The sequence below is a fragment of the Lampris incognitus genome, chromosome 8, assembly GCF_029633865.1.
Source record: "Lampris incognitus isolate fLamInc1 chromosome 8, fLamInc1.hap2, whole genome shotgun sequence".
In the NCBI taxonomy this organism is placed as follows: Eukaryota; Metazoa; Chordata; class Actinopteri; order Lampriformes; family Lampridae; genus Lampris; species Lampris incognitus.
In genome coordinates, this window is record NC_079218.1 from 44613297 (window position 1) to 44639050 (window position 25754).

The window sequence follows — 25754 nt, forward strand, 5'->3', positions numbered from 1 at the left end:
CTCACACATCAGTAACATGGACGGATTCGTGACGCTGATGGGGGGAAAAACAAAGAAACGCATCATTCAAAACAACCAGCCAGGTAGACAGGCGTCCTTACCCAGAAACTGCTTCATGGGAGATAAATTCCATCTTCTATTGTTCTTGAGAGTGAAATCTCTTTTCCACAGACATTTTTAGCAATGCGCTGTGGCGAATTCAGGGGGCAGCCGGGAACCGCCGCGGCCGGGACGCGAACCCGCGTCTCCCACACCACGGGCGACTGCTTTAACCAGTCGACTAAAGGGTCCGCCCCGTTAGCGGGGGTTGCGAGTCTACACATTCGTGAACGTTATACCAACTCCCCTCCTCCCCTTCGGGAAGCCCGTCCCCGCGCTTTGGCATATAGGAGGGGGGGGGGCAGCCGGGAACCGCCGCGGCCGGGACGCGAACCCGGGTCTCCCGCACCACGGGCGACTGCGTTAACCAGTCGACTAAAGGGGCGCGACCGGGTAGCTAACCGGCAAGCGAGTTTACTCATTCTTGATGGCTACAGTTCCTTGCTGTTTAATTAAACAAAAAGTGTCAAGCTTCTGTTTGACGGTGTTCGCGTACATAATTCACCTCCGTAATTAAACGCCATTGATGTGATCTGTGTTTCATTCTGTCACCGCCGTCGTCTGACCAGCCGACTGGCGGCTCGGCTGCAGACGGAGGACAGGGCACGTGTTAAACCAGCACACTGTGTGTGTATTGAGACACTGGTCTATTGTTCAGCGCAGGAAGACTGAAGTGTTTAATGTCCTGGTACTGTACCCACCCAGCTCCACCCAGCTCTGCGCGTGCGTGTGTGTGCGTGCGCGCGGAGAGAAAACGGTTGAATTCATGAATAAGCGACTCACACTTACAGCCCCTCTGTGAACGAGGCGGGGAGGAGAGGAGAGAGGGATGAAAACCAGGGAGATGAGGAGAAAGAGAAAAACCGCGGAGAATTTCAATGAGGGAGGACTACACATCCATCCATCGGCGGGTGCAGTGTTCTGGCGCATCCGTCGTGGGATGGGCTGTTGTCCGTCTTTACAAGTTATTTGTCCGCTGCCGAGTCTTCCGATCAGAAACGCATGGGGCGATGCCGATGCGGTGAGATAACGCTGTGTCTGTGCAGCTGAACGTAATCAAGACCGTGGTGGAAGACGTGACACTCCTTATTTCAAGACAGCGCTCGCTTAGAAAACTGTTAGACGAGATTTATTTGTCGGGGGGAAAAGGGAATTGACTTCCCCCTAAGCGGAAGATGTGCAGCACGCACGGTAAACACTCGTGCGCTCGGTGAAACGTCACGTTCTCTTCTGTTGCGGAACGGCCCCAGTACTCGGTCAGCGGCCCCGGTACTCAGCCAGTGGCCCCGGTACTCGGCCAGCGGCCCCGGTACTCGGTCAGCGGCCCCGGTACTCGGCCAGCGGCCCCGGTACTCGGCCAGCGGCCCCGGTACTCAGCCAGCGGCCCCGGTACTCAGCCAGCGCCTGCATGTGTTGTGGTTTGGCTGAAGAGCCAGAGGAACAGGCTTTACTATCAAACTGGAAACAGGCCCCAGCATCAGGATGTCTCACTGGGCCTGTACCAATGTGAGGTCGCCTCCACATCCTTCCCCCAGAAACTGTGGTGGGAATCAAACCGGGATTAAAACTTTAACACGGCTCATTTGAACCTTCATAATTTGAGCGTTCAAACCCTGAAAAGCCCCTGACGCGTGTCAATGCGTTCTTCTTCACGATACATTCCTCTTTTTTTAACCCCCTCACTTTTTTTTTAATCCCCCCCTCCCCCACACACACTTTTTTTCTCCTCACTTGTACCCGGCCAATTGCACCAAGTCGCTGCTGCACCCCCTCTGCCGATCTGGGGAGGGCTGCAGACTATAGCATGCCTCCTCCGATACATGTGGAGTCACCAGCCGCTTCTTTTCACCTGACAGCGGGGAGTTTCACCGGGGGGACGTAGCGCGTGGGAGGGATCACGCTATTCCCCCCCAGTTCCCCCTCACCCTCCCCCCTGAACAGTCTCCCCTACTGACCAGAGGAGGCGCTAGTGCAGCGACCAGGACACATCCCCACATCCGGCTTCCCACCCGCAGACACGGCCCATTGTGTCTGTAGGGACGTCCAACCAAGCCGGAGGTAAGACGGGGATTCGAACCGGCGATCCCCACGTTGGTAGACAACGGAATGGACCGCCATGCTACCCCGGACGCCCCGCGTCCTTCTATTAAAACCTAAAATGCTGGTCACGCAGCAAAATGGCCTGTAAATAAACGAGGCAGTGCACTTCAATAATCTTTATTTAGTTTACAGATGTTTTCCATTTGCAGGGCAAGGGGGCGCATTAGTGCTATTTACAGTTGGCTTGAAAACGTTTATCTCTGTACAGATTTGAACCCTGATCAATATAAACAATATCTTTAAGACCTAGTGCTGTTACAAAGCGATTCCTTAAAGAAAAGAAAGAAGAAAAAAAAACCCACAAAGAAAAAAAACAGGATTACATTAAATTATGAACAAAGAAAAGAAAACGAAAGTCAAAACAAAACGGTTCACCGAAGAGATGAAACAGAAGTCAGGGTGTGTCGATGATGAGGGAGGCTTTGCTGCTGTTGCCGTGGGAACCGCAAGAAGCTGACCGTACAACACGGCTGTAGACTAAAACACCGATATACTGTACATCGACGAGATCTAGAGTCGTCGTGGTCTATATAAGAGTCATATTAAATATATCCTACACCTCACCGTAGCGTGGAACATCATTCCCATTGGAAAAATATAAAATAAAATAATAAAGTTTCTTTTTTTCTTTTTTTAATTTCTTTTTTTTTTTTTTGTCTTTAAATCTGAAGGAGTACATGCTTCGATTGTGCAAAATGGACTCGTTAGCGCTGGGGGGGGGGGAGGAGAGGAGGGCCGAGGGAGGAGAAGTCGGGGCGGAAAGCGAGGGAACTTTTCACTCCCCGAGTTCATTTCCGGTCGGTGAGCCCCGTCACCGACACCGTGTTGAAAACGGAGGGCGGGGTAAATCTCTCGCGTCCCCCTGTGGAGGGGGGTGGGGGCATGGAAAGGAGGGATGGAGCAGCCGAGGGTGGGGGGTGGGGGGGGCGTGACGAAGGTTCTGTTAATCGACAACGCCGGCCGGTGGGTGGGTCGGTGGGTAATACGCGCGGACTGTCAGAACACAGTCGCGGATGGCGTGGACGAGCAGGTGACGCGGAACACACACACAGACGCCGGCCGCGGGCGTGTGTGTGTCTGTTCGGGCGTTGGCTCGACCGCACTCGAGAGACTTGAGGAGAATCTGGTCGCTTTCTGCAAAACTGCCCCGGCGGAAAAAAAAAAAGAAGAAGCAATCGTTACTCTTTTGTGCGCTTACAGGGCGCATGCAGAGGAGGGCAGTAAAACAATACAGGTGTGTGTGTGTGTGTGTGTGTGTGTTTATGTTGTGTGTTTGTGTGTGTGTATGTGTGTGGTGTGGAGTTCTCTGATCAGGCACATCCGAGTTTTGTCTGCTCCAACGTGGGGCTTCACACAAGCACATACGGCTGGATGTGTAGATAGGGTGTGTGTGTGTGTGTGTGTGTGTGTGCGTGTGCGTGCAGGTGTTGGAAGAGTTGTTAGTGGTTTATAATTCTCCGCGGTCTATAAGAGAAAACAAGGCCACACTCACGCAAACGTGGGCACGGCGTTGCCATGGCAACCACCTCAGATTGAGGAGCTAGCTCGAAATCTTGCAGGACAGCCGGTCCAGCAGACTGACACGAGTTGGCTTGAGATGTGTGTGTGTGTATTTGTGTGTGTGTGTATTTGTGTCGGCTATGGTATTTCTGTAATTCTATGGCAGAAGGCTTAAAAAGGTGTGCGTAAAAAAAAAAAAAACACAAAAAAAAACACACAACATGCAAATCTTCGACGATACAATTCCTTCCTCTAATCTTCTGTTCTGAAAGTGAATCAAGTACAACAGAGGAGTCAGTCCAATCATCAACCAATGCACTATTCTCAATTCTGAGTCCTGGGTCAGCCCGAGCCCGCTTTCTCTGTGTGTGTGTGTGTGTGTGTACGTGTGTATGTGTGTGTGTGTGTGTGTCTGCAGGCTCCAGGACAGGGGACAGACTCATTAGGTCCAGGACGGCGAGGAAGAGGATGAGGAGGGAGGACGAGGGGGCGCTCTTAAGAGGTGTGTATTTACAGAATGACACAGCAGTTGCTCTCTCCAGTCTTCTCCCTGTTCCTCTGACCTGAGAGCACACACACAGATAACACCCAGCAGTCAGCACAGGCCAGGGAGGACCAGAGATGATACACGGACAGACAGACGGACAGACAGGCACACAGAAAGGTAGGCAGACAGACAGACAGAGAGAGAGAGAGAGAGAGACAGACAGACAGACAGAGACAGACAGACAGAGACAGACAGATAGAGACAGACAGAGAGACCGACAGAGACAGACAGACAGAGACAGACAGACAGACAGACAGACAGACAGACAGAGAAAGAAAGAAACAGACAAGCAGAGACAGACAGACAGACAAAGACAGAGACAGACAGACAGACAAAGACAGAGACAGACAGGCAGGCAGGCAGGCAGAACTGGGCCGAGGTATATTCCCCCTTAATCTACACAGTCAAACAAAGTGCTTATCTTAAACAGGACAGACGATAACAAACTCATATGAGCTGCACATTGAGTACAGCATGCTGTATCCCATGGACACACCTGAAAGACCCATTAATGTGCCCCAGTGGCTGTTTCTAGAAGAAAAGCCGTGTGCAGATAGAAACAATGGCCAGGAGCTGAACGGCAAGAGTTGTTAAGCGTGTGAAAGGCCCTCTGACAGGAAAAGGAGATGGAAAGCTGGTTACCTTGGGAATTTGGCTCAGGCAAAGTCTCTCTGGCAACTAAATGCATCACTGTCGTCTTCCCCAAGGGCAGTTTGAGGGCTGGTGGGGGGAGAGAGTGAGAGAGAGTGGGGGGGGGGGAGAAGGGGGAGGAAGGAAGAAACAGGAGATGTAGAGCTTATGCCTTGAGCTGTATCCATGGATACAGAATCACAGTCATACATCATCAGTGTCATCCAGGGCTCAAGGTGGACCAATACTCACCGGTTCAGTTCCGGCAGGTCTACATTGCCATTACTCTGGGCAATTCCTAATGGCCCTAAATAAACTGCATTACCCAGGGTGCACTGGGGGGCACTACGCGACATCACCTGTTTCCGTTCTTGCCTAGTTGCGTTCCTCTGTCGGCGGCCGTGTTCAGACTGCCGGCCCGAATCTGTTTTTTTTGGCCTATCCAGACTGCATCCAGATTGATGTTGGAAAGCCCGCACAGTGACAAAAACCACGAGACGCAATTTTTGCAAATTGGACCGAAATCACATTTGGAGGGGGTTTGAAACGTGATTCCAATCGGATCTCTACAGACATGCCTCCGTCCGGACGCTCTGGCCGCAAAATTGAATTTCAAACCGTCTTTTGCGTCACTCGCAACGTGACAACGGCGCCAAACCCAGAGTGAGCGCCACGACTGCAGTGTGGCCTTTACACCTCCTCCTCCATCGCTGAGTCTGTCTGGCGCGGCAGAGTCCTGCACCGGGGACCTGACAGCGCGACTCTTTGGAGGGCGAGATGATGGGTGATTTCTCATGCTTCCGCGTTGGTAAACCACACGTCACCAGTGTACGTGCTCACTCACGTCCACGTCGTTACCACAGCAACCCATGCCGATAGGCTGGCGGTGTCTGGACACACAAATCCGATCCGAGAACTTGCAAATAACAAAAACAGTAGTGCTTAGTTTGTGTGACACATTAAAAGTAGAGAGAAGAGTGGGGGCGTCCCGACGGCCTATTCTGTTGCCTACCAACACGGAGCTCGACGGTTCGAATCCCCCGTGTTGCCTCCGGCTTGGTCGGGCGTCCCTACAGACACAATTGGCCGTGTCTGCGGGTGGGGAAGCCGGATGTGGGTATGTGTCCTGGTCGCCGCACTAGCGCCTCCTCTGGTCGGTCAGGGCACCTGTTTGGGGGGGGGGGTAGCGTGATCCTCCCACGTGCTACGTCCCCCTGGCAAAGCTCCTCACTGTCAGGTGAAAAGAAGCGGCTGGCGACTCCACATGTATCAGAGGAGGCATGTGGTAGTCTGCAGCCCTCCCCAGATCAGCGGAGGAGGGTGGAGCAGCGACCAGGACGGCTCAGAAGAGTGGGGTAATTGGCCGGATGCAGCTCAAGTGTTTTGATTTCGACACTGTCGCCGCCCGCTCTGACTCAACCGTAGATGTGAGTCGCGCATGCGCACGGTTGACTCGGAGCGGGCGGCGACAGAGGGCAGCGTTGGTCGAGCGAGCTAGAGAGTGAATGGAGGGAGCGAGCGGCGAATGTTTTTCAAAGGTTTTGAAACACCTCAACCACGTTCTTCATCATACAGTCGTAACTGTGCACAAAAAATTGTAGGCTAATAGCTTGTAAGATTAGCCGCAGACACACACACGCACACGACCCAACGCACAAACCCCTCCAGGCGATAAAAACAAGGACACAGATACACATTTATACAAGTGCTATTTGGCTTGACTGGGAATATTTGTGTGTGTGTGTACTCGTTTTTCTTACCCAACGGGGCCCAAATGGCCCCTTTCGGACAGAAAAACCACAAACCACCCACCTCGTGTGTGCGCGCGTGTGTGTGTGTATCTTTATTTGTCAGTGTATTTGCACGTTTGTTTGCCTCGCAACGCTAATTAAATACTTCTGCAGCCAGCACAACCAAGCAGTACTTCTGCGGAGACCCTAACATGTTAAATCCTGGCCTGCGGGGAGCTGTAATCCCCCCGCAGCCTGCCCGTACCGGGAACACTTCTGTCGGGGGGGTTGTGAGCGTTATCTTTCCAGAGGGGAGTTTTGGCTTGACTTTAAGAGGATTCTACACCAGCGTGCAAACATGTTAAACCAACGATAAGGGAATTATCAGATAGATGGCGGTAATGGGATGAGTGTGAAAGGGTTCAGGCCCGCCATATCCCCACTAACTGCACAAAAACACCGGTCCCGAAAACCTGGGCTAAGTAGACTAGAAGCCAGGGAGAAGTGAAACTGGCTGCTTTACAAACCAACCCACCCTTTCACTCTTTGCTCAGAGTACTCGAACCACTCCTCAGGAACTCACAGTACTGACGGGTAAATAAGGAAATTATTATGCCGGCCTGTTGTGCCGGGTCTGAAAACTCCCCCGGTTTGACGGCTGGACGTCTACCTGACACAACAAGTGGACGCCCCTGCAGAACAGAAACCTGCAGCACAGGGGAGTCCCCGAGGAGTGGTCTGAACACCGCCAGCTCACAGCGCTCCCCTTCAGCGTATACCCTCGCCCTTCTTCTCTTTCTTTTTTCTCCCTTTTGCCATCGCTCCCTTGACTGCTACCTGAGCTCTGCCCAAACACCAGTCTTCTCCCTTTCCTGACCAGTCCCCTTCCTCCCTCTCCCTCTCTCTCTCTCTGTATTTCCTCTCTCCTCCCTCTTGCTGTCAAAGAGGGCTTGTCTGCAGCACTTAGGCACCTCTGTTCTACAGCTCAGGAAAAGGGAAAACCATAGAACTTTCCAGCAAATGCACCGCTGTGTGTTCCTGTGTGTCTGTGTGCGTATGTGTGTCTGTGTGCATGCATGTGTGTGTGCGTGCACGCGTGCATGTGAGAGTGCATTTGTGCCCACATGCAGCATGGATTTTTTTACAGGTGGGGGTTGGGGAGTAGTGCATGTGTATGTCTTGAGTGGTTTTGAGTGTGTGTGTGTGTGTGTGTGTGTGTGTGTGTGTGTGTGTGTGTGTGTGTGTGTGTGTGTGTGTGTGTGTGTGTGTGTGTGTGTATTAATGTGTGTGTGTTTGCAGCCTTGTATGATTTCTCACCTCCTAGCGTTACGTTCCCGTGCAAAAAGCGACCCTGGTAGATCAGCCTCAGAATGTTAGGACTGCTGACCTGCTCCTCCTCCCAATCTGAGACACATAGAAAGAGAGTGAAAGAGGAAGAGGAAGAGAAAGAGAGAGACAGAATGAGAAGAGGTATCCATGCCTCTATATCTTCCACTTCGCCTCGTTCCTGCAGTCGTCGTCAGAAGAGTCAGCTTTTAATCATTTCCTTGTATCTAAGTGTTCACCTACCCAGGATCATGACCCTCTCATCTGTTTCCTATAACACCATCATCATCATCATCATCATCATTCCATTATAATCAACATTCCTTCTTTATCATCATCATTACATCAGTGTTTTGCAACTCATACTATGTGAATGATAGGTTGATCGAACGAGCCACATAGCATGGTGCATGTTGTGTCCGCTACCGAGACTAATGGGAACCCGGAGACAGAAAGCACAAGAACAAAGGAGGAATGTCGGAAGAGAGTCAGGAAGAGCCAGAGACCAAAGAGAAGCACTAAATGCGGGAGGGAACAGAGGGAGGAGTCGTGAGAGTCTGGAGGCCAGATGTGGAAGGTGTTGGTCCTGAACGCTGCCTCTCAGTCTTCCAAGGTTCAGGTCCGCTGTCTGCGAGGAGCACAGGGTGCTTCCTAAACCGACTGAGCAGAGAGGAAATTGAGCCCAGACTGGAGGTTAATCTTGTAGAGGACAGCAGGGGCATCTGTGCACTTCCTCTGCTCGCTGAGTCGATGTAATGTATCATGTTGTTTCTCGTCTACTGTTTGCCTGGCCAGCAATATTTTAAACAATGAATCCTATTCTATTCTGGCTGCCGAGTACACATCCAAAATAACAGAGGGGGGTTTCTTCAAAGAACCATGTGGAAAAGGAAACCGGCACGATAGTATCACAGTATTCCACAAGGGCTGCAGTGGTGGAAAGTGAGAGAAGTAAAAAATACTTCTTGGTCTGTACCTTGGTCTGCTGCATCCTGTGGGCCCAGGGACCACAGCCCTGCTCAGAGCTGCGCCCAAGAGGTGACACCGAGGGCGGTCTGACAGGACGCGGAAGCGGAGCAGGCTAAGCTAGCTGCTAGCCCATGCAGACCGGCAGTTAACTCCTAGCCCATGCACACCGGCAGATAACACCGAGAGTGGTCTGGCGGCGGCCTCGCCTTGCGTTGACTGTGTTTTTGGTGTCGTCGTGTGGAGTGCGGGGAGGTGTGTCGAAGGTGTCTGGCTGGGAAAGCTGGCGTTGGATCGACTGAGCGGAGCTCAGTCTGCTGCGTCCGTTGGGCCCAGGGACCACGGTCCTACCTGGAGCTGCGCCCGAGAAGGAAACCCCGAGGGCGGTCTGACAGGACGCGGAATCAGGGCAGGCTAAGCCAACTGCTAGTGCATGCAGACCAGCAGTTCTGAGAGTAACCCTGGTGTTCGTTCTCTGAGACAGTAATTTGTTTTGCAGTTTGATATACTATGTGTTGTTGTAGTTTTTAGATATGTGTTTTTGTCTTTGTGTTCCTCTGCCGTGGACTGGGGGAAACGATATTTCTTTTCATTTCATTTCATGAAATGACTAATAAAGTGTTCCTGATTCCTGATTCAGGAGGTCTATACTGTGATCCTACAATTTGCCAGCGGTACGCTGATGGGTGAGCAGACTATACACCCAGATAAAGACGTGACTCCCAATTAGAAACTAATCAGAATCACTTTATTAATATAATTCATCACGTGGTGCAGGGACAAGATCTCACATTCAATGCAACCTATATGCTTGCATCCACTCTCCATTACACCGCAGCACACCTTTCCTTAGAATTATCCACATGGATCCAGTAATAACTGGTTGAACACCGCTACTCACCCATTGGCCAGTTGTCATACACATGTTTGGCGATGTCTGCTGCCGAGTCGTTGGGTGAGAAGAGGAATTCTTTTGTCTTCCCACTGACCAAGATAAGCCGCAGATTGATCTGCAACACACCCAAATCCATACGCACAAACACACACAAGGGGAAACACACACACACACACACACACACACAAGGTTGCGTTAGGTGAAATATGCAGGCTGTCTGCAACAAATTGCGAGACGCCACTGAGGCAGATTTGAGTAACTGAGTCGTGAATGAGAATTTCAGCAGCACAACAAAGATGCATTGTGATGGTCACATGGCAGAGACTGAGAAGGATATCGGGAGCCCGAGGGAATCGGTGTTAGGTGATGGGCTTCCTTCCGCAGATACGACTACGCCCCCAGACCCCCCCCCCCACACACACACACACACACATGCACAAACACACACATCCTCTTTCTTTTCTTTGGCTCCCTCTGTGTCTCGCTGGTCTTGGATTTTCTTTTCACTCTCACCTTCCCATCTACGATGCTGTTCCTTCTCTTGACTCTACTTCTTCTGTTTCCATCTCGACACCGAAGTGAATATGTGACTGTTTACAAACACATTATTGGAAGAGGCCCTTAGGTCTCCAGACTGAAGAGCATGTTTGCTGAGCGGCTTGGTTTGATGTGTTTTTCTTTACTGGGTAACCTAAGAGAGAGGAAGAGGAGGCGTGCAGCAGTGTATTTGCACGTTTCTAAGGCTGCCTGTTCTCCTTCCTTGTATTTCCATCCAAGTACAAAATCCGGCGACTGCGGATCACCTACAGCTCTGCGTATTCTCTATGATCAGCTTTATGGAAGTATGGAAACACTCTTGCAGCCCGGCGCCAGAGGAGCAGGAAGACGGGGGTTATTTTTGTGTCTGACCTCAACATTGATTTTGTGTTATTGCTGGCCTATTAATATCTCAGCAAAGTCAACAGAAGGACATTTGGCTGTCACAAAGGCATCACTTCTGGGTGAAGCGATCTGTCCTCAATAGAAAATTCTCCAGCTTTTACTGCCGGTGTGCTGTGTGGTGACGGCCAAGTAGTCCCGTCACAATTTTCATTATACAACAGAACGACCAAGACGGTCATTTTGACCGTTTTGGATTTTCAAAATTGAATAACTTTGTGAAAAGGATACAGACCTGCCGCTCCCCGAATGCTCCTAAAATTGCATATATTGGCATTAAAATGAGTTTTAGATCAACTGCACAATTAAAAAAAAAGTTATGATCAGATCTACCTAAAAAATCCACGAGCGGTCACAACGACCGCGCGTAATTTGCGCGTCACGTCACTATTTATGACGCGTGTCGGTCGCATCATTTCCTTCGTCAGCCGTCCTAGGCTCTGTCCTAGAAACACACTAGCGCCCTCCAGTGGAGAGTCATAGTCTAAACATGATTTCTGATTATTTCCAACACGTCCGGTTACAGACGCCGTTACAGACGCACCATGACTACCACCGAGGTTTACAGGCGTTGGACGGCGGCCATTTTAAATAGTTTGAAAACTAGTATTACAAGTGATTAAAATGTTAATTTTTGTGCCAGTTAGTTTCTTAACAGACATACTAACATGTGAAATGCATTAATATCTCGATTGGGTATTTATCTTGACAGAATATAGAGTTTAAACCGCCGCACCTCGGGCCACTACGTTAACCAGTCGGCTAAAGGGCCCGGTCCGTTAGCCAACCGGCTAGCGAGTCTACACATCCACGATCGTTACAATATTTTCAACTTTGCTTTTCAAGTTCGACCAGGTCTCTCTGAAGGTTAAATTGTTTGAAAAAGAGTATTATAGGTGTTAAAATGTTAATTTTGGTCCGGGTAGCGTAGCGGTCTATTCCATTGCCTACCAACACAGGGGTCGTAGTGTAAACTACTAATAAGACACGTTAGCCCCTAGCTAACGGGTCTGACCCTTTAGCCGAGCGGTTAGCGATGTCGCCTTGTGGCGCAGTACGCCCGTATCGAATCCCGCACCGGGCAAGAAAATAACCGGTTACAGTAGGTTCGAATCCCCGTGTTACCTCCGGCTTGGTCGGGCGTCCCTACAGACTCACTTGGCCGTCTCTGCGGGAGGGAAGCCGGATGTGGGTGTGTGTCCTGGTCGCCGCGCTAGCGCCTGCTACGTCCCCCTGGTGAAACTCCTCACTGTCAGGTGAAAAGAAGCGACTGGCGACTCCACGTGTATGGGAGGAGGAGGCATGTGGTAGTCTGCAGCCCTCCCCGGATCGGCGGAGGGGGGGGTGGAGCAGCGATCACGACGGCTCGAAAGAGTGGGGTCATTGGCCGGGTACAATTGGGGTGTCAGTCGTTTCCTAACAGGCCTACTAACCCCTGCAATGCATTAATAGCCCGGTTGGGTATTTATCGTGACAGAATATGAAGTGTAAAAACCGGCGGTCATTTTGACCGCCCATGGTCGCTTTACTTTAGGTGGGCGTGAAATCCCGTCGTTCTTCAAATTCACCGATGTGCAAAAAGCGCCGTGGTACTGTTCTGCCAGGTTCTACCGCCGGTGCTAGGAGCTTGTGTTCTGCTGGTGCCCGGCAGTGTGTTTCCATCATAACCTCAAGTCACCCCAAAAAGCGGGTTAATGTGACGGGAACGTGGACGCCCCGCCGCTGCTTAACGTTTAACATCATTAGCCGGCGTGCGCGCGTCATCCAGGTCGCTCCTGGCGCCACAACACCAGCACAGAACAGCCACTATTCTTAGCTGATCCCTTTAACTCCCGTGAAGTGTGGTTAACAGCAGTGTGCCTTTAAGAGTCTGTCTGCTGTGTGTGTGTGTGTGTGTGTGTGTGTGTGTGTGTGTGTGTGTGTGTGTGTGTGTGTGTGTACCCTATGTTGTGTGCATGCACAGGCACGTGTGTGTCATTGTTCCTGGCGCATTCCCATGTGCCTGGTTTCTGTTGGCCCTCTACACAACTACCCTCACCTCGCCACCGCCACTCCTCAAAGCTAGATACACAAACACACACGCGCGCACGCACACACACACATGCACACACACACATGCACACACACACATGAACACGCACACATGCACACAAACGCTACAGTGATGTAACGCAACAAACACCAACGGATTGAAACAGAGATCTCTCTCTAAGCACGTTATCAAATCAGCTTATCGTTCTAAAGCATGGGAGAAACACACACACAAACACACGTACACACACAACAGTGCAAACGCACACACCTAGTGACCTAAACATTGACCCCCCCCCCATACATTCGCTTACATACAGCGCACAGTACACGCTGGGGAATCAGCGAACCGGAGAGCCAATTTACTCCATACTCTGTCAGCCTTACACATCACCGTGTCTGTGAGGCCCGGCCACACACACACACACACACTACACAAACGCATGGACACGCAAAAACCCTGCGACATAAACATCCCCCCGGCCAGTAACGGACCACGCAGACGCAAGCGTTTGCTTGCAACACCCTGCATGTTGCAACCATTCTCAGCCCTCTTTCAAAGGCATGCACATTAACAGTAAAACAGACACACTGGTAAAATGTCATATTTTAAACTGACATAAATGATAGAGGACATCAGATCTTGTGAGTCTCTGTAAGTGTCCCGTGTTAGTTGCTACGGCAGCATCCTGTCCGGCGCGGCGCGGCGTGGCCCTGACGACCCGCCAGGTGACCAGCCGCCTTCTGAGCCACTCCACGAGGTGGACTACGACCGCAGCGCGTGAGGATTCAAACGAGAGGCTGCGAGCGTCGAGAGAGCCCGTCTGAAGTGACAGGCTTTTCATCACACCCCGAATGCAAGCGGAGACACACAAAAGGGCGTCTGGCGGAGAGAGACACAGAGCGAGACACATGATGAGCGAAAGAAAAGAGGAGGAGGACGAGGAAGAGAACGCGAGACATGCGGAGAGAGCTCTTCTCTCCACAAGGGCAAGGAGAGCGTCGCTCGCTCTCTCTCTCTCTCTCTCTCTTCCTGGCTGAACACTTTTTCGTGTTACCATGACAACAGCCAGAGGTGGGCGGCTTAACCTTACAGCACCTCCAAGATGCAACACCTTGGCCCTCACCTCTTCCTCTAGCCCTCTTTTCTCTCTCGCTCCATACATCAACCTCTTCCCACTGCAGCTCTCTCTCTCTCTCTCTCTCTCTCTCTCTCTCTCTCTCTCTCTCTCTCTCTCTCTCTCTCTCTCTCTCTCTCTCTCTGTCAGTTCAAGTGGCTTTATTGGCACGACAGCTTACAATACAGCATCACCTCTCTCTCTCTCTCTCTCTCTCTCTCTCTCTCTCTCTCTCTCTCTCTCTCTCTCTCTCTCTCCATTCAATTATGGTCTCTCTGTCTCCTGCTGTCAGTCGCCTATTCTAGTCACAATACACAACGCAGGAACGAACACACCAGGCTGGAGTAGTGGCAGGTACTACTTCAACTTTAATTGGAAAACAGCCTCAGTCCTTCAAGGAACACCTCGCCCGGCTTTCAGTCCTCTTCTTCTTCTTCTTCTTCTTCTTCTTCTTCTCTCTCTCTCTCTCTCTCTCTCTCTCTCTCTCTCTGTTCTGTCTAGGCACAGGATTTTCATCTCTTCTCTCTGTATCTTTCCATTTCAGCCACCATTCTTTTTCTTTTCTTTTGTTTTTTTCCTCTCCTTGGGTAACGTCTTGCTCTTTTCTGTCCCTCCCCCCTCCTCCCTGGGGGCAGCTGTGCCGTCACCCACTTCTCTCCTCAACGGGGGGGGACTGGTAATGAGGTTTCACAGCCACCCCAGGGAAGTCTATTCAATTACAATCTATACGCTCTCAACAGATACAACTGCTCTGGGGCTGGGAGAGCAGCGCATGTGCACGTGCACACGCATGGTCATGCATGCACACATGTGACGATCACGTGTGTGGTTGCAAAGTCAAATTCAAATATATTTAATGGGGGCGAGGGGGGGGGTGTCCGGGCAGTGTGGCGGTCTATTCCGTTGCCTACCAACACAGGGATCGCCGGTTCGAATCCCCGTGTTACCTCCGGCTTGGTCGGGCGTTCCTACAGACACAATTGGCCGTGTCTGCGGGTGGGAAGCCGGATGTGGGGTGTGTGTCCTGGTCGCTGCACTAGCGCCTCCTCTGGTTGGTCGGGGTACCTGTTCAGGCGGGGGGGAGGGGGTGGAACTGGGGGGAATAGCGTGACCCTCCCACGCGCTACGTCCCCCTGGTGAAACTCCTCACTGTCAGGTGAAAAGAAGCGAGTGGCGACTCCTCGTGTATTGGAGGAGACGTGGTAGTCTGCAGCCCTCCCCGGATCGGCAGAGGGGGTGGAGCAGCGACCGGGGCGGCGAGGAAGAGTGGGGTAGTGGGCCGAGTACAATTGGGGAGAGAAGGGAAAAAAATCCCCCCCAATAAAAAGATATATATATATATATAGAGAGAGAGAGAGAGATATTTTCTGCTTGAAGTAATTCTTTATGTCAAAATGAAAATAAATCGTTAAACGTCTTCAGAATTATATTCTTTTAAATGATGATTACCTAATTATATATTCAACAGCTTTGTGTATGCTTAAATGTGTATCAGATTTCCTCAATTTTCTTTAGAGATCACAGTAAATACTTTAACAAAGTCCAGCTCCACCGACTTCAAATGCACCTGTGTTTAACTGCATGATTGCACAACGGCGCTGACTTCGTGAGGTCATTCAGAGTAGGCCAAAGAACTGCCTGTGGGACTTCGGCCTGAAGCTTTTAAGGAGGCTAAAAGCTGGAGAAGTTCATGAAAAAAAAAAAACTGGCAAACTTCAAACCCTCCTCGGAGCACAGTAAAGTCCACTGTCTCTAAATGGGGGGGGGGGGAATGGCCCAACCTAGACATTACAACGATCAGGCGAGGACCCGAGGAGAACTTATCAGAGAGGTGACCAGGACAGCAGCCCAGAATGCTGACAGACTTGTAGAGCTCGTCGGCTGAAACGGGAGAAAATGCTCACACACCATCGGTCCCTTCAGCGCTTCACGGACCCGACCTTGCTGGGGGGGAGCAGATAGAAGGACGCTCCTTCTGAGAAAGTTCTGCACCTATACTCGAGCTCCTTCGCCAAGCACGGGGGGGTCGGTGCAAGCCAAAGACAGCAGAACACCACTCCTACCATCAAGCATGGTGCTGGCGGTGTCACGCCGTGAGGCTGTGTCCGCGGGCGGGGAGCCGGATGTGGGTATGTGTCCTGGTCGCTGCACTAGCGCCTCCTCTGGTCGGTCTGGGAATAGCGTGATCTTCCCACGCGCTATGTCCCACTGGCGAAACTCCTCACTGTCAGGTGAAAACAAGCGGCTGGTGACTCCACATGTATGGGAGGGGTAGTCTGCAGCCCTCTCCGGATCGGCAGAGGGGGCGGAGCAGCGACCGGGACGGCTAGGAAGAGTGGGGTAATGGGCCAAGTACAACTGGGGAGAAAAAAAAAGGGGGGGGGGGTATAATATTCTTGAATGGCCCAGACAAAACCTGTGGTATGGCCTGAAAATTGTTGTGCGACAACATTCTCCACCTCATATGACAGAGTTGGAGCAATTTACATGGATGGATGGGCAAAAAGACCCCAAAATCTAACAGTAAAGCTCTGACAGAGATAACCGAGAAGACTCACACTCTCGCACAGCAAGTACTGCCCAAGGCCTTTCTACCCAATATTGACAGGGGAGGGTGTTTAGTGTGTTTGCACGCGAGAAATCCAAGTCTTTCATTTCTGCAAAATAAATGCTCTTGAATAAGAAAATACATTCATGTTGCCTCACATGAATGTGCTGAATTTACTGTGTGAGAAAAGCGAGAACAACTTATTTCACTGCCTTCCAAGTCTGCAGGCAGAACAGAAACAAGGAGTGAAAAAGTTCAAGGGCGGCGAGGACTGTCTGAAGGCACCGCACAGTACAAACACAAACACACACACACGTGTGCACACACATGCCTATGCGCTCACAGCGACACATGTACAAACACGCATGCATGTACTCAATCATGAACACACAGCCCCCCCCCCCACCTCCAAATAAAATAAGCTTTTGCCCGGTGTCGTTCTGGACTCATGTATCGCACAGGCTGCACAGTAAACACACAACACATGGATCGTACACTTCTTCCCCCGTGTGCTTTCACAAGGACAGATCGTTCCATCGTGGTGTGAAGTTTTACATCTGCAATGTGTCACAAGAGCGGATGTGAAGTTGCCTCTGACTTGCGGTAAACACAGCGCGGGGGGACTGGAATGAGCTGGCTCGGCAGCCATTATTCATGGCTGCTTCTTAAAAACCCTGTCAAACAAATGGGGTAATTGTGCATGGGGGCAGTCGTGATACAACTCCCCACTTGCCAAGCTCCCAGACCTGACACTCAGACATGCGCCCAGCTGCAACAATGCAGGCTTGTTGCTTTAGCGCTGCCGGTGCCTGTGGAGGCACGAGGAGTAAGCAAGCCCTCCTCGGCTACACAATACTTGCATGGCATGTGCAGTGGAGATGACAATACCTGGCACCACATACAACCACTCTGCTTGAGCCAACGCTCAGAGGTGGCTCAAGGCAATTCTTTGTGGGTATGTGTGTGTATGCACATGTGCAGGTAGGTGTGTGTGTGTGTGTGTGTGTGTGTGTTTGTAGATGCGTAAGTGTAAGTGCGTGTATGTGCATCATGAGTATATGTGTGTTTGTACATGCATGAATGTGTGTATGTGCATGAATGTTTGTGTGTATGTGCATGAGTATATGTGTGTGCATGTGCATGAATGTGTGTGTGCATATGCATGAACGTGTGTATGTGCATGAGAGTGTGTGTGTGTACGCACACATGCAGGTGTGTGTGTACTTGCACGAGTGTGTGTGTGTAGATGCATAAGTATGTGTGTGCATGTGCATGAATGTGTGTGTGTTTGCATTCATACATATGTGTGTGTACATGCATAAGTGTATGTGTGTGTGTATGTGCATAAGTGTACGTGTGCATGTGTGTGTATAAATATGTGTATATGCATGGGTATATGTGTGTATGCACATTTGTGTGCATGTGTACATGCATGTGTGTGTGTGTGTGTGTGTGTGTGTGTGTGTGTGTGTGTGTGTGTGTGTGTGTATTACAGGGTCCTGCTGCTCTTTAAGGCCCTCTCCTTGCAGTCAGCAGGTTATGGTGGGAGTGGGAGTGGGAGGCCTTCCTGTGGGGATTTGTTCCAGCAGCCTCGTGCATGGTGTGCTATGAGTGTAGCAGCCTGACTCTGTGAATGAACACCACGGGAGGAGGCGGATGACTGGCAAGACTGTGGTAAAATCCAGAGGTAAATACAATTACAAACTCGTTCTGTCTGCTGGGCGCTTGGTTGTCAAAATAAAACTCACATGTGTGTTATCAATAAAAGCATGTCATCAGCTGACACAGAGATTTTGACTACGGCACTGCTCGCTGGCCAGACTCGTGGACGAAAAAAGAAAAACATGGCGCCAACACTTCCACATTACAAACCAGTATAATACTGCTGCCTACAGCGAGGTGAGTTCTGAGACATTTTTTTGCCCACGATATGTCGATCAAAGCGCACGTGCGAGGTATAAAGTGCTGTGAGCGTGCCTATTGGGGAATCAACCCCTCTGGATGGTCTCGTTTTAATTCAGGGCATGGTTCACAACATCTCCATATCTCCACCCTCCTGTGGAAGAGGCCCGGCTGCTCTGAACGAGCACAGAAGAACCACCTGCGTGAGCTTCTGCTGATGGAGGACAGTGATATCAGAAGCACCGCCCTGGGCGAGGTTTTCTGCACCAACTGTGAGCTCTGTGTGCATATATATATATATATATATATATATATATATATATATATATATATATATATATATATATATATATATATATATATATATAATCTAGTAACCGGACGGTCATTGGTTCGATGCCTGGTTCCTCCAGAGAGCGTGTTGAAGTGTCCTTGAGCAAGACGCTGCACCCCTAACTGCTCCCGATGAGCAGGCTGGTGCCTTGCATGGCAGCCTCCAGCATCAGAATCAGAATCAGAAAACTTTATCCATCCCCGAGGAGACATTTTTTAAATAAATCAGGAATCAGGAACGTTTATTTGCCGTTTCATTTCATGTACTTGTGTACATGAAATGAAATGAAATATCGCTCCCCCCCAGTCCACAGCAGTGTAACACAAAGACAAAAACACATACCCCAAAACTACACGAACACATGTATCCAAACTACAGAATAACTACAAAAACTACAAAAATATCCAAGAGAACGAACACCAGCCAGGATGACTGTCGGAACTGCTGGTCTGCATGGACTAGCGGTCAGCTTAGCATGCCCCACTTCCACGTCCTGTCAGACCACTCTAAATGCTTCCTCTTCGGGCACAGCTCCAGGCAGGGCCGTGGTCCCTGTGGCAACCGGACGATGCAGACCAAGCCCTCCCAGCCAAAAACCCTTGACACACCTCCCCGCACTCCACACGACGACGTCGAAAACACCACAGTCAACCCCAGGTGAGGCTGCCGCCAGACCACCCTGGGTGTTATCAGAACTGCTGGTCTGCATGGGCTAGCAGTTAGCTTAGCCTGCCCCGCTTCCGCGTCCTGTCAGACCGCCCTCGGTGTTACCTCCTCGGGTTCAGCTCCGGGCAAGGCCGCGGTCCCTGGGCCTACAGCGCAGCAGACCAAGCTCTCGCAGCGGATCCAGCGCCAGTTCTCCCAGCCAACAAAGACAAAAACTTAGATGCAGACGTGGACAAAGACACTGCATCAATGGTACTGGGTGAGGCCGCTGCAAATTTGAATTCGCGCCGCCATCTTCCCACACCTTCCGGTGTGGGAAACCATATACAACCACATGGCTGGTAAGCAGCACTTTACTCTCCGCCATCTTAACCATATACAACCACATGGCTGGTTAGCAGCGCTTTACCCTCCGCCATCTTCTCACACTTTCCGGTGTGGGAAACCATATACAACCACATGGCTGGTTAGCGGTGCTTTACCTTCTCTGTTATGACTGTTTTATCATGTGTTGGCCTAGATTATGTGTAGGCAAACTCAGGGGCAAAGATACCAGCAAGAGATACTGGGAGACATGGAATATTAACTCACATGATAAGATGAGCTGTCTAACAAGGTCAGGCACTTCAAAAGGGCAAACCGTCTTGGGCAATGCCTGTTCGATTGGCTGGAATTCTTAATAACTGCAGAACGCAGCAGCATGTGTAAACGCATGTAAAGTCACACACACATAGATATCACAGACTTTTAAAATATATATATATATATATCACATATATCCAACATATCCAAATAAAATAAAATGTCACTGTCCAAGAGAGCGAACGCCAGCGAGGATGACTGTCAGAACTATCGGTCGGCATGGGCTAGCAGTTAGCTTAGCCCGCCCCGCTTCCGCGTCCTGTCAGACCGCCCTCGGTGTTTCCCCTCTTCGGGCACAGCTCCAGGCAGGGCCGTGGTCCCTGGGCCCACAGGACGCAGCAGACCCAGCTCCCCCAGCCAATCCACCGCCAGCACTCCCAAGCCATCAGACGAAGACACAAACTCAGACGCAGATATGGACAAAGACACTGCATGGATGGTAAATGTAAGTTCGTCCCACCATCTTCCCACACCGGTACTGGGTGAGGCCGCTGCAAACCTGAGTTCACGCCACCATCTTCCCACACCGAAAGCGGGAGGCTTGGAGTTGAAATGGAGTTGAAGTTGAAAATAAAAAATGCTGACAAATACTACATGGTGACACGCAGTTTAGCAGTTCATAAGTTGGCCAGTTCGGGCACGGACATGAGCACCAACATTAATAGCTGCTGAGCTGATGCTTCAGGGTGTGATTTTTTTCCCTGAATCATCGAGTACCTTCTGCCACGCCAAGGGGGGCCCGACTTCATCATCTCTCCGTTACGAAGTTCAGGCTCCATGCTCCACGGAGGACACATGCTTGTATTTATGAGAAACTTGATGCAATAAAAAGCCATCATTTGACTTTCATTGTGGTCGTTTAAATCCAATAACAAGATTAGAGGGGGGGGAAATACATTTTTGCTGTCGACACATATTGCCACGCACACACTGTCCAATGATCAACTACACAGCTGCCTGGTACGGTAACAACCTGTTCTGGGCGAGTCGGGATCTGGAAACAAACAGCAGGACCTTGACCAAGTTAGACCTAGCCTATCATTAACTTAACAATTTGAACCTTTGAGTCATTGTTTTTATCAGTTCAGAATGGGCATTATCACAAGACCACAATGGGAGTGGCAAAGGTCACGGGCCTGTTTTTTGTTATGCACAAAGTGAATGTTAAACCTACCCCCGCCGTTGGTTTTCCTACCTGAACAGACTTTCCGTTAACATTTCCTCGTTCAGCGGGAGCTCTTATGAGAAGGCAAAAGAAAGTAAATTGTCAGATATATTCCCGTGTCAGCCTGCAGGCGTCTTAAGAGCCTTCAATAGGAATGGTATGGGGGTCAAGCATGGGCGCCAACTGCAACAAGTAGTTACACAAGTACCGGGGCTTGAAATGACAAACATAATTCGATTTGATTTTGATTTTGACTGTAAATAAATACAAGCCATAAAATTATAAAGCCATAAACATATAAATATACAGCCATAAAATTATAAGCCATAAAATTATAAGCCATAAAATTATAAGCCATAAATATTAGACATGAATATAAACCATAACTCAGCCTCACGGTCGTGCTTAAGTGACAATGTATGTACTAAAGTAGGCTTTTAAATTTGAATCAAAAGACTTGGAAGACAGATTTTCGAAGCCTTGGGATTAATGACAGATGGATTGTTGGGGGATTTTTTTTGGGGAGGGGGTTTGTTAATATTTTCACGCCTTTGTCTCACCAATTATATGCGGCCAAATACCCCACCCTTCCGAGCCGTCCCGGTCGCTGCTCCACCCCCTCTGCTGAGCCGGGGAGGGCTGCAGACTACCACATGCCTCCTCCGATACATGTGGAGTCACCAACCGCTTTTTTTCACCTGACAGTGAGGAGTTTCACCGGGTGGACATAGCGCATGGGAGGATCACGCTGTTCCCCCCAGTTCCCCCTCGAACAGGCACCCCGATCGACCAGAGGAGGCGCTAGTGCAGCGACCAGGACACATACCCACATCCGGCTTCCCACCCACAGACACGACCATTTGTTGTCTGTAGGGACACCCGACCAAGCCGGAGGTAACACGGGGATTTGAACCGGTGACCCCCGTGTTGCTAGGCAACGGAATAGACCGCTGTGCTACCCGGACAGCCATGACAGATCAATTGTGCAGAGAGGGGGTGACTGAACGTGGTAAAAGTGCCACATAGAAAGTCTTACTAGCAAGCACACCCTGATCTACTGTAGCTTCACTGGTTGGTATGGTCTCCCTGAAGGACCAGAGTTAAGAGTCTCTAGTTTTTTCTGATTTTTTGATTTCATTCTGCACGGGCATCAAGAGAAAAAATGTTGGTCAGTCGGTAAAGTTCAGACTCTTCGCCTAAATGACCTGACATGAAGCCCGCACCTACTTCTGGATCATAAAGAACGACTCGCTTGAGGGGATTCTACCATAAACACATTATCTATTATCACAGGCACTGATCCAAAGCACATATATATATATGATTAGTACTATGTTTTAATGTAACATTAAGGAAAATAAACTACAAAAGAGATCACATGACAGTACATGTGATCTGTGGTCAAACGGTCCCGGCGGTGATCAGCACCGCTTTCAGATGCAGCAGCTTTTCCTTCACCTCATCAGCGCTCAGCTTTTACACCAGAAAGGTGACTCAGATAAATCAGAACCAGAATACTTTGTTCATCCCCGAGGGGAAATTGGGTTCAAACGTGACAGTTTAGCGGTCCCCGTTATGTAAGGTGAACGGACCAGACATGTCTGATTTGGTTTTTAAAGCTTGTGACCGAAACAGAGCTCACTTTGAAAACATCCATTGTTGCTGTGGGAAGAGCAGATGTTCAGATGACCGCGGCGTCTCCTGCTCTACATAAACTGACTGAAGCGGTGGCAGTAAAACACGGACTGGAAGCGGGACAGGAGTGTGTGAGCTGAGGCGAGCTGCCGCAGAATCAAATCCTGATGGTGAAACTGGGAGACAATTAATATCTAGCAGAGGTCTGATCACTCTCTCTTTTTCCTTCACTAATTCTCGACCTCTCTCTCCCTCTATCTCTCTTCTCTCTCTCTCTCTCTCTCTCACTCTCGCTCTCTCCTTCTTGCTCTCTCGCACTCTCACTGTCGCTCTCTCACTCTCACACACTCTCACTCTGTCACTTTCTCTCTCACATTCACACACACTTCACACACACACACACACACTCACTCACACTCATACAGTCACACACACACACAGACACACACACTCACTCCCACAAACTCACTCACTCACTCACTCACTCACTCACACACACACTCACTCACAAACTCACACTCACTCACTCACACTCATACAGTCACACACAAACAAACTCACTCACACACACTCACTCACAAACTCACACTCACTCACACTCATACAGTCACACACACACTCACTCACACACACTCACTCACTCACCCACAAACTCACACACACTCACTCACAAACTCACACTCACTCACACTCATACAGTCACACACACACACACACTCACACTCACTCACTCACACACACAAACTCACACACACACTCACTCACTCACAAACTCACACTCATACAGTCACACACACACACACACACACACACACACACACACACACACACACACACACACACACACACACACACACACACACAGGGTTTCATGGCCTCTCCAGTCTGGAGACTAACAAAGCATTCACTGTGGCTTTAATCAGACAGCATGGAGTCAGCGCAGCGGAGGACAGGGAGGTGACAGGAAGATGACAGGTCAAAAGAGGACAGGTATGACACACACACACACACACACATCATGTGCATATGTGTGTGACACGAGTGGTATGACTTGACAAATATTTAATAGGGATAGTAAACACACACGCTGTATCTGGACGGCAGGTTTAAAGTTCAGGGAGGGAAGTGACCATTCAGCAGGCTCAGCTTGTATCACCAGTTCATAACGTCTCCGTTTCATTTATTCATCACATTTCAGTGTTTTGCGCCGCAGCAGCGATCGCGCACTTGGGACCGTTAGATGACTCGTAGTTAATTTCACAACACTGGCGTGTCGACAGCAACGCGGACATGACCTCAAATCTGATGTGCAAACTGGAAACTTAGCAGATCATTTCTACCACAGTTGATGATCTGTTAAAGCCAGACGTGTTTTCCTTCATTTTATTACGTGTCAAAGTGACTGTGTGGACTGATTGAGAAGAGATTTAATTGTGCTGAATTTAATTTCCCTGCGTAATGGAAAAACGCTTCGTGCGTAATGACATTGAGAAGTCTGCAGCCAATAAACACGACCACGCTCGACTTGGCTTATTGTCGCCGCTCTCTTTTCGGCCCATTTACACCGCCGCGCGTCTGCCCGAGGGTCCGACCACAGCCCAGCTCACTGCTACCACTCGCTTACAACCCCCCCCCCCCCGAGTCGATACGGAGGACATGGTCGACTAAATGACTACAAAGGGTCTGAAGTTATCAAATCGGTATCGCAATGTCTAGCCCTGAGGACCGAGCTCCAAGAGTGACATGAACAACTTCTTCCCCATTCTTCTTCTACTATGTTCTTACATGATGTTCTTACACTGTGTTCTTATACTGTGTTCTTATACTTTGTTCTTCCATTGTGTTCTTACACTGTGTTCTTACATCGTGTTCTTATACTGGGTTCATACATTGTGTTCTTATACTGGGTTCTTACACGATGTTCTTACACTGTGTTCTTATACTATGTTCTTCCATTGTGTTCTTACACTATGCTCTTACACTGTGTTCTTACACTGTGTTCTTATACTATGTTCTTCCATTGTGTTCTTACACTATGCTCTTACACTGTGTTCTTACACTGTGTTCTTATACTGTGTTCTTACACGATGTTCTTATACTGTGTTCATACACTGTGTTCTTATACTATGTTCTTACATTGTGTTCTTATACTGGGTTCATACATTGTGTTCTTATACTATGTTCTTACACGATGTTCTTATACTGTGTTCATACACTGTGTTCTTATACTATGTTCTTACATTGTGTTCTTATACTATGTTCTTATACGATGTTCTTATACTGTGTTCTTATACTACGTTCTTCCATTGTGTTCTTACACGATGTTCTTACACTGTGTTCTTACACTATGGAGACATGTGTCAATGTCAAGGAGCCCCATGATGGAGTTAGCGCCACACTTGTCCCAAGTATCATGTTACATTTCTGTGGCACAACTGAAACTGCATTGAAAAAGCAACGTTTCCTTTTCCAGTAGTATCATGAAGGGTGACTCTGACACACAACTTCAGTGTTGATGCACACACATCACGGTCAAATCATCAGGAATGCATCATGTAGGCACCTTATAACGTTGTTTAGAAAGGTGCAATATAAATAAAGTTTATTATTATCACCATTATTATGAGGTTCCCATTTATTTATTTATTTTCCCCTTTTTTTCTCTCCCCAATTGCATCCGGCCAACTACCCCACTCTTCCGAGCCGTCTCGAACACTGCTCCACCCCCTCTGCCGATCCGGGGCGGGCTGCAGACTACCTGTATCGCTGTGTATTTGGACCCAATTGCAGGGAAGAGGCAGTTGGTACAGTACAAAGTCTCTTTACTGGACTTCCACAAAACACCCAGTAACAAAAGACTACTGCCAAACAGGGGAGGCAATAATGGAAGCTAGAATAAAGCATAAAATACTAAACTAAGCACAACACTCTCTCACACGGAGGAGACAGATGAGGGTACAGGATACAAGAGCTTCTGCAGA

The 25754-nt window shown here is 49.6% G+C and overlaps 1 protein-coding gene across 1 annotated transcript in view; it reads right to left on the reverse strand.

The window, feature by feature from the left end:
* Nucleotides 1–2300: 2300 nt before the first annotated feature.
* Nucleotides 2301–25754, reverse strand: part of ubl3a (ubiquitin-like 3a) — a 58299-nt gene continuing 34845 nt past the window's right edge. Inside the window, exons 2-5 of the mRNA XM_056284803.1 lie at nucleotides 9800–9908; nucleotides 7924–8010; nucleotides 4889–4966; nucleotides 2301–4262 (exon numbers count right to left, since the gene is read on the reverse strand). Of these exons, the coding sequence (XP_056140778.1) occupies nucleotides 4210–4262; nucleotides 4889–4966; nucleotides 7924–8010; nucleotides 9800–9908 (327 nt within the window). The 3' untranslated portion in view covers nucleotides 2301–4209. The remainder of the gene's footprint in view (nucleotides 4263–4888; nucleotides 4967–7923; nucleotides 8011–9799; nucleotides 9909–25754) is intronic.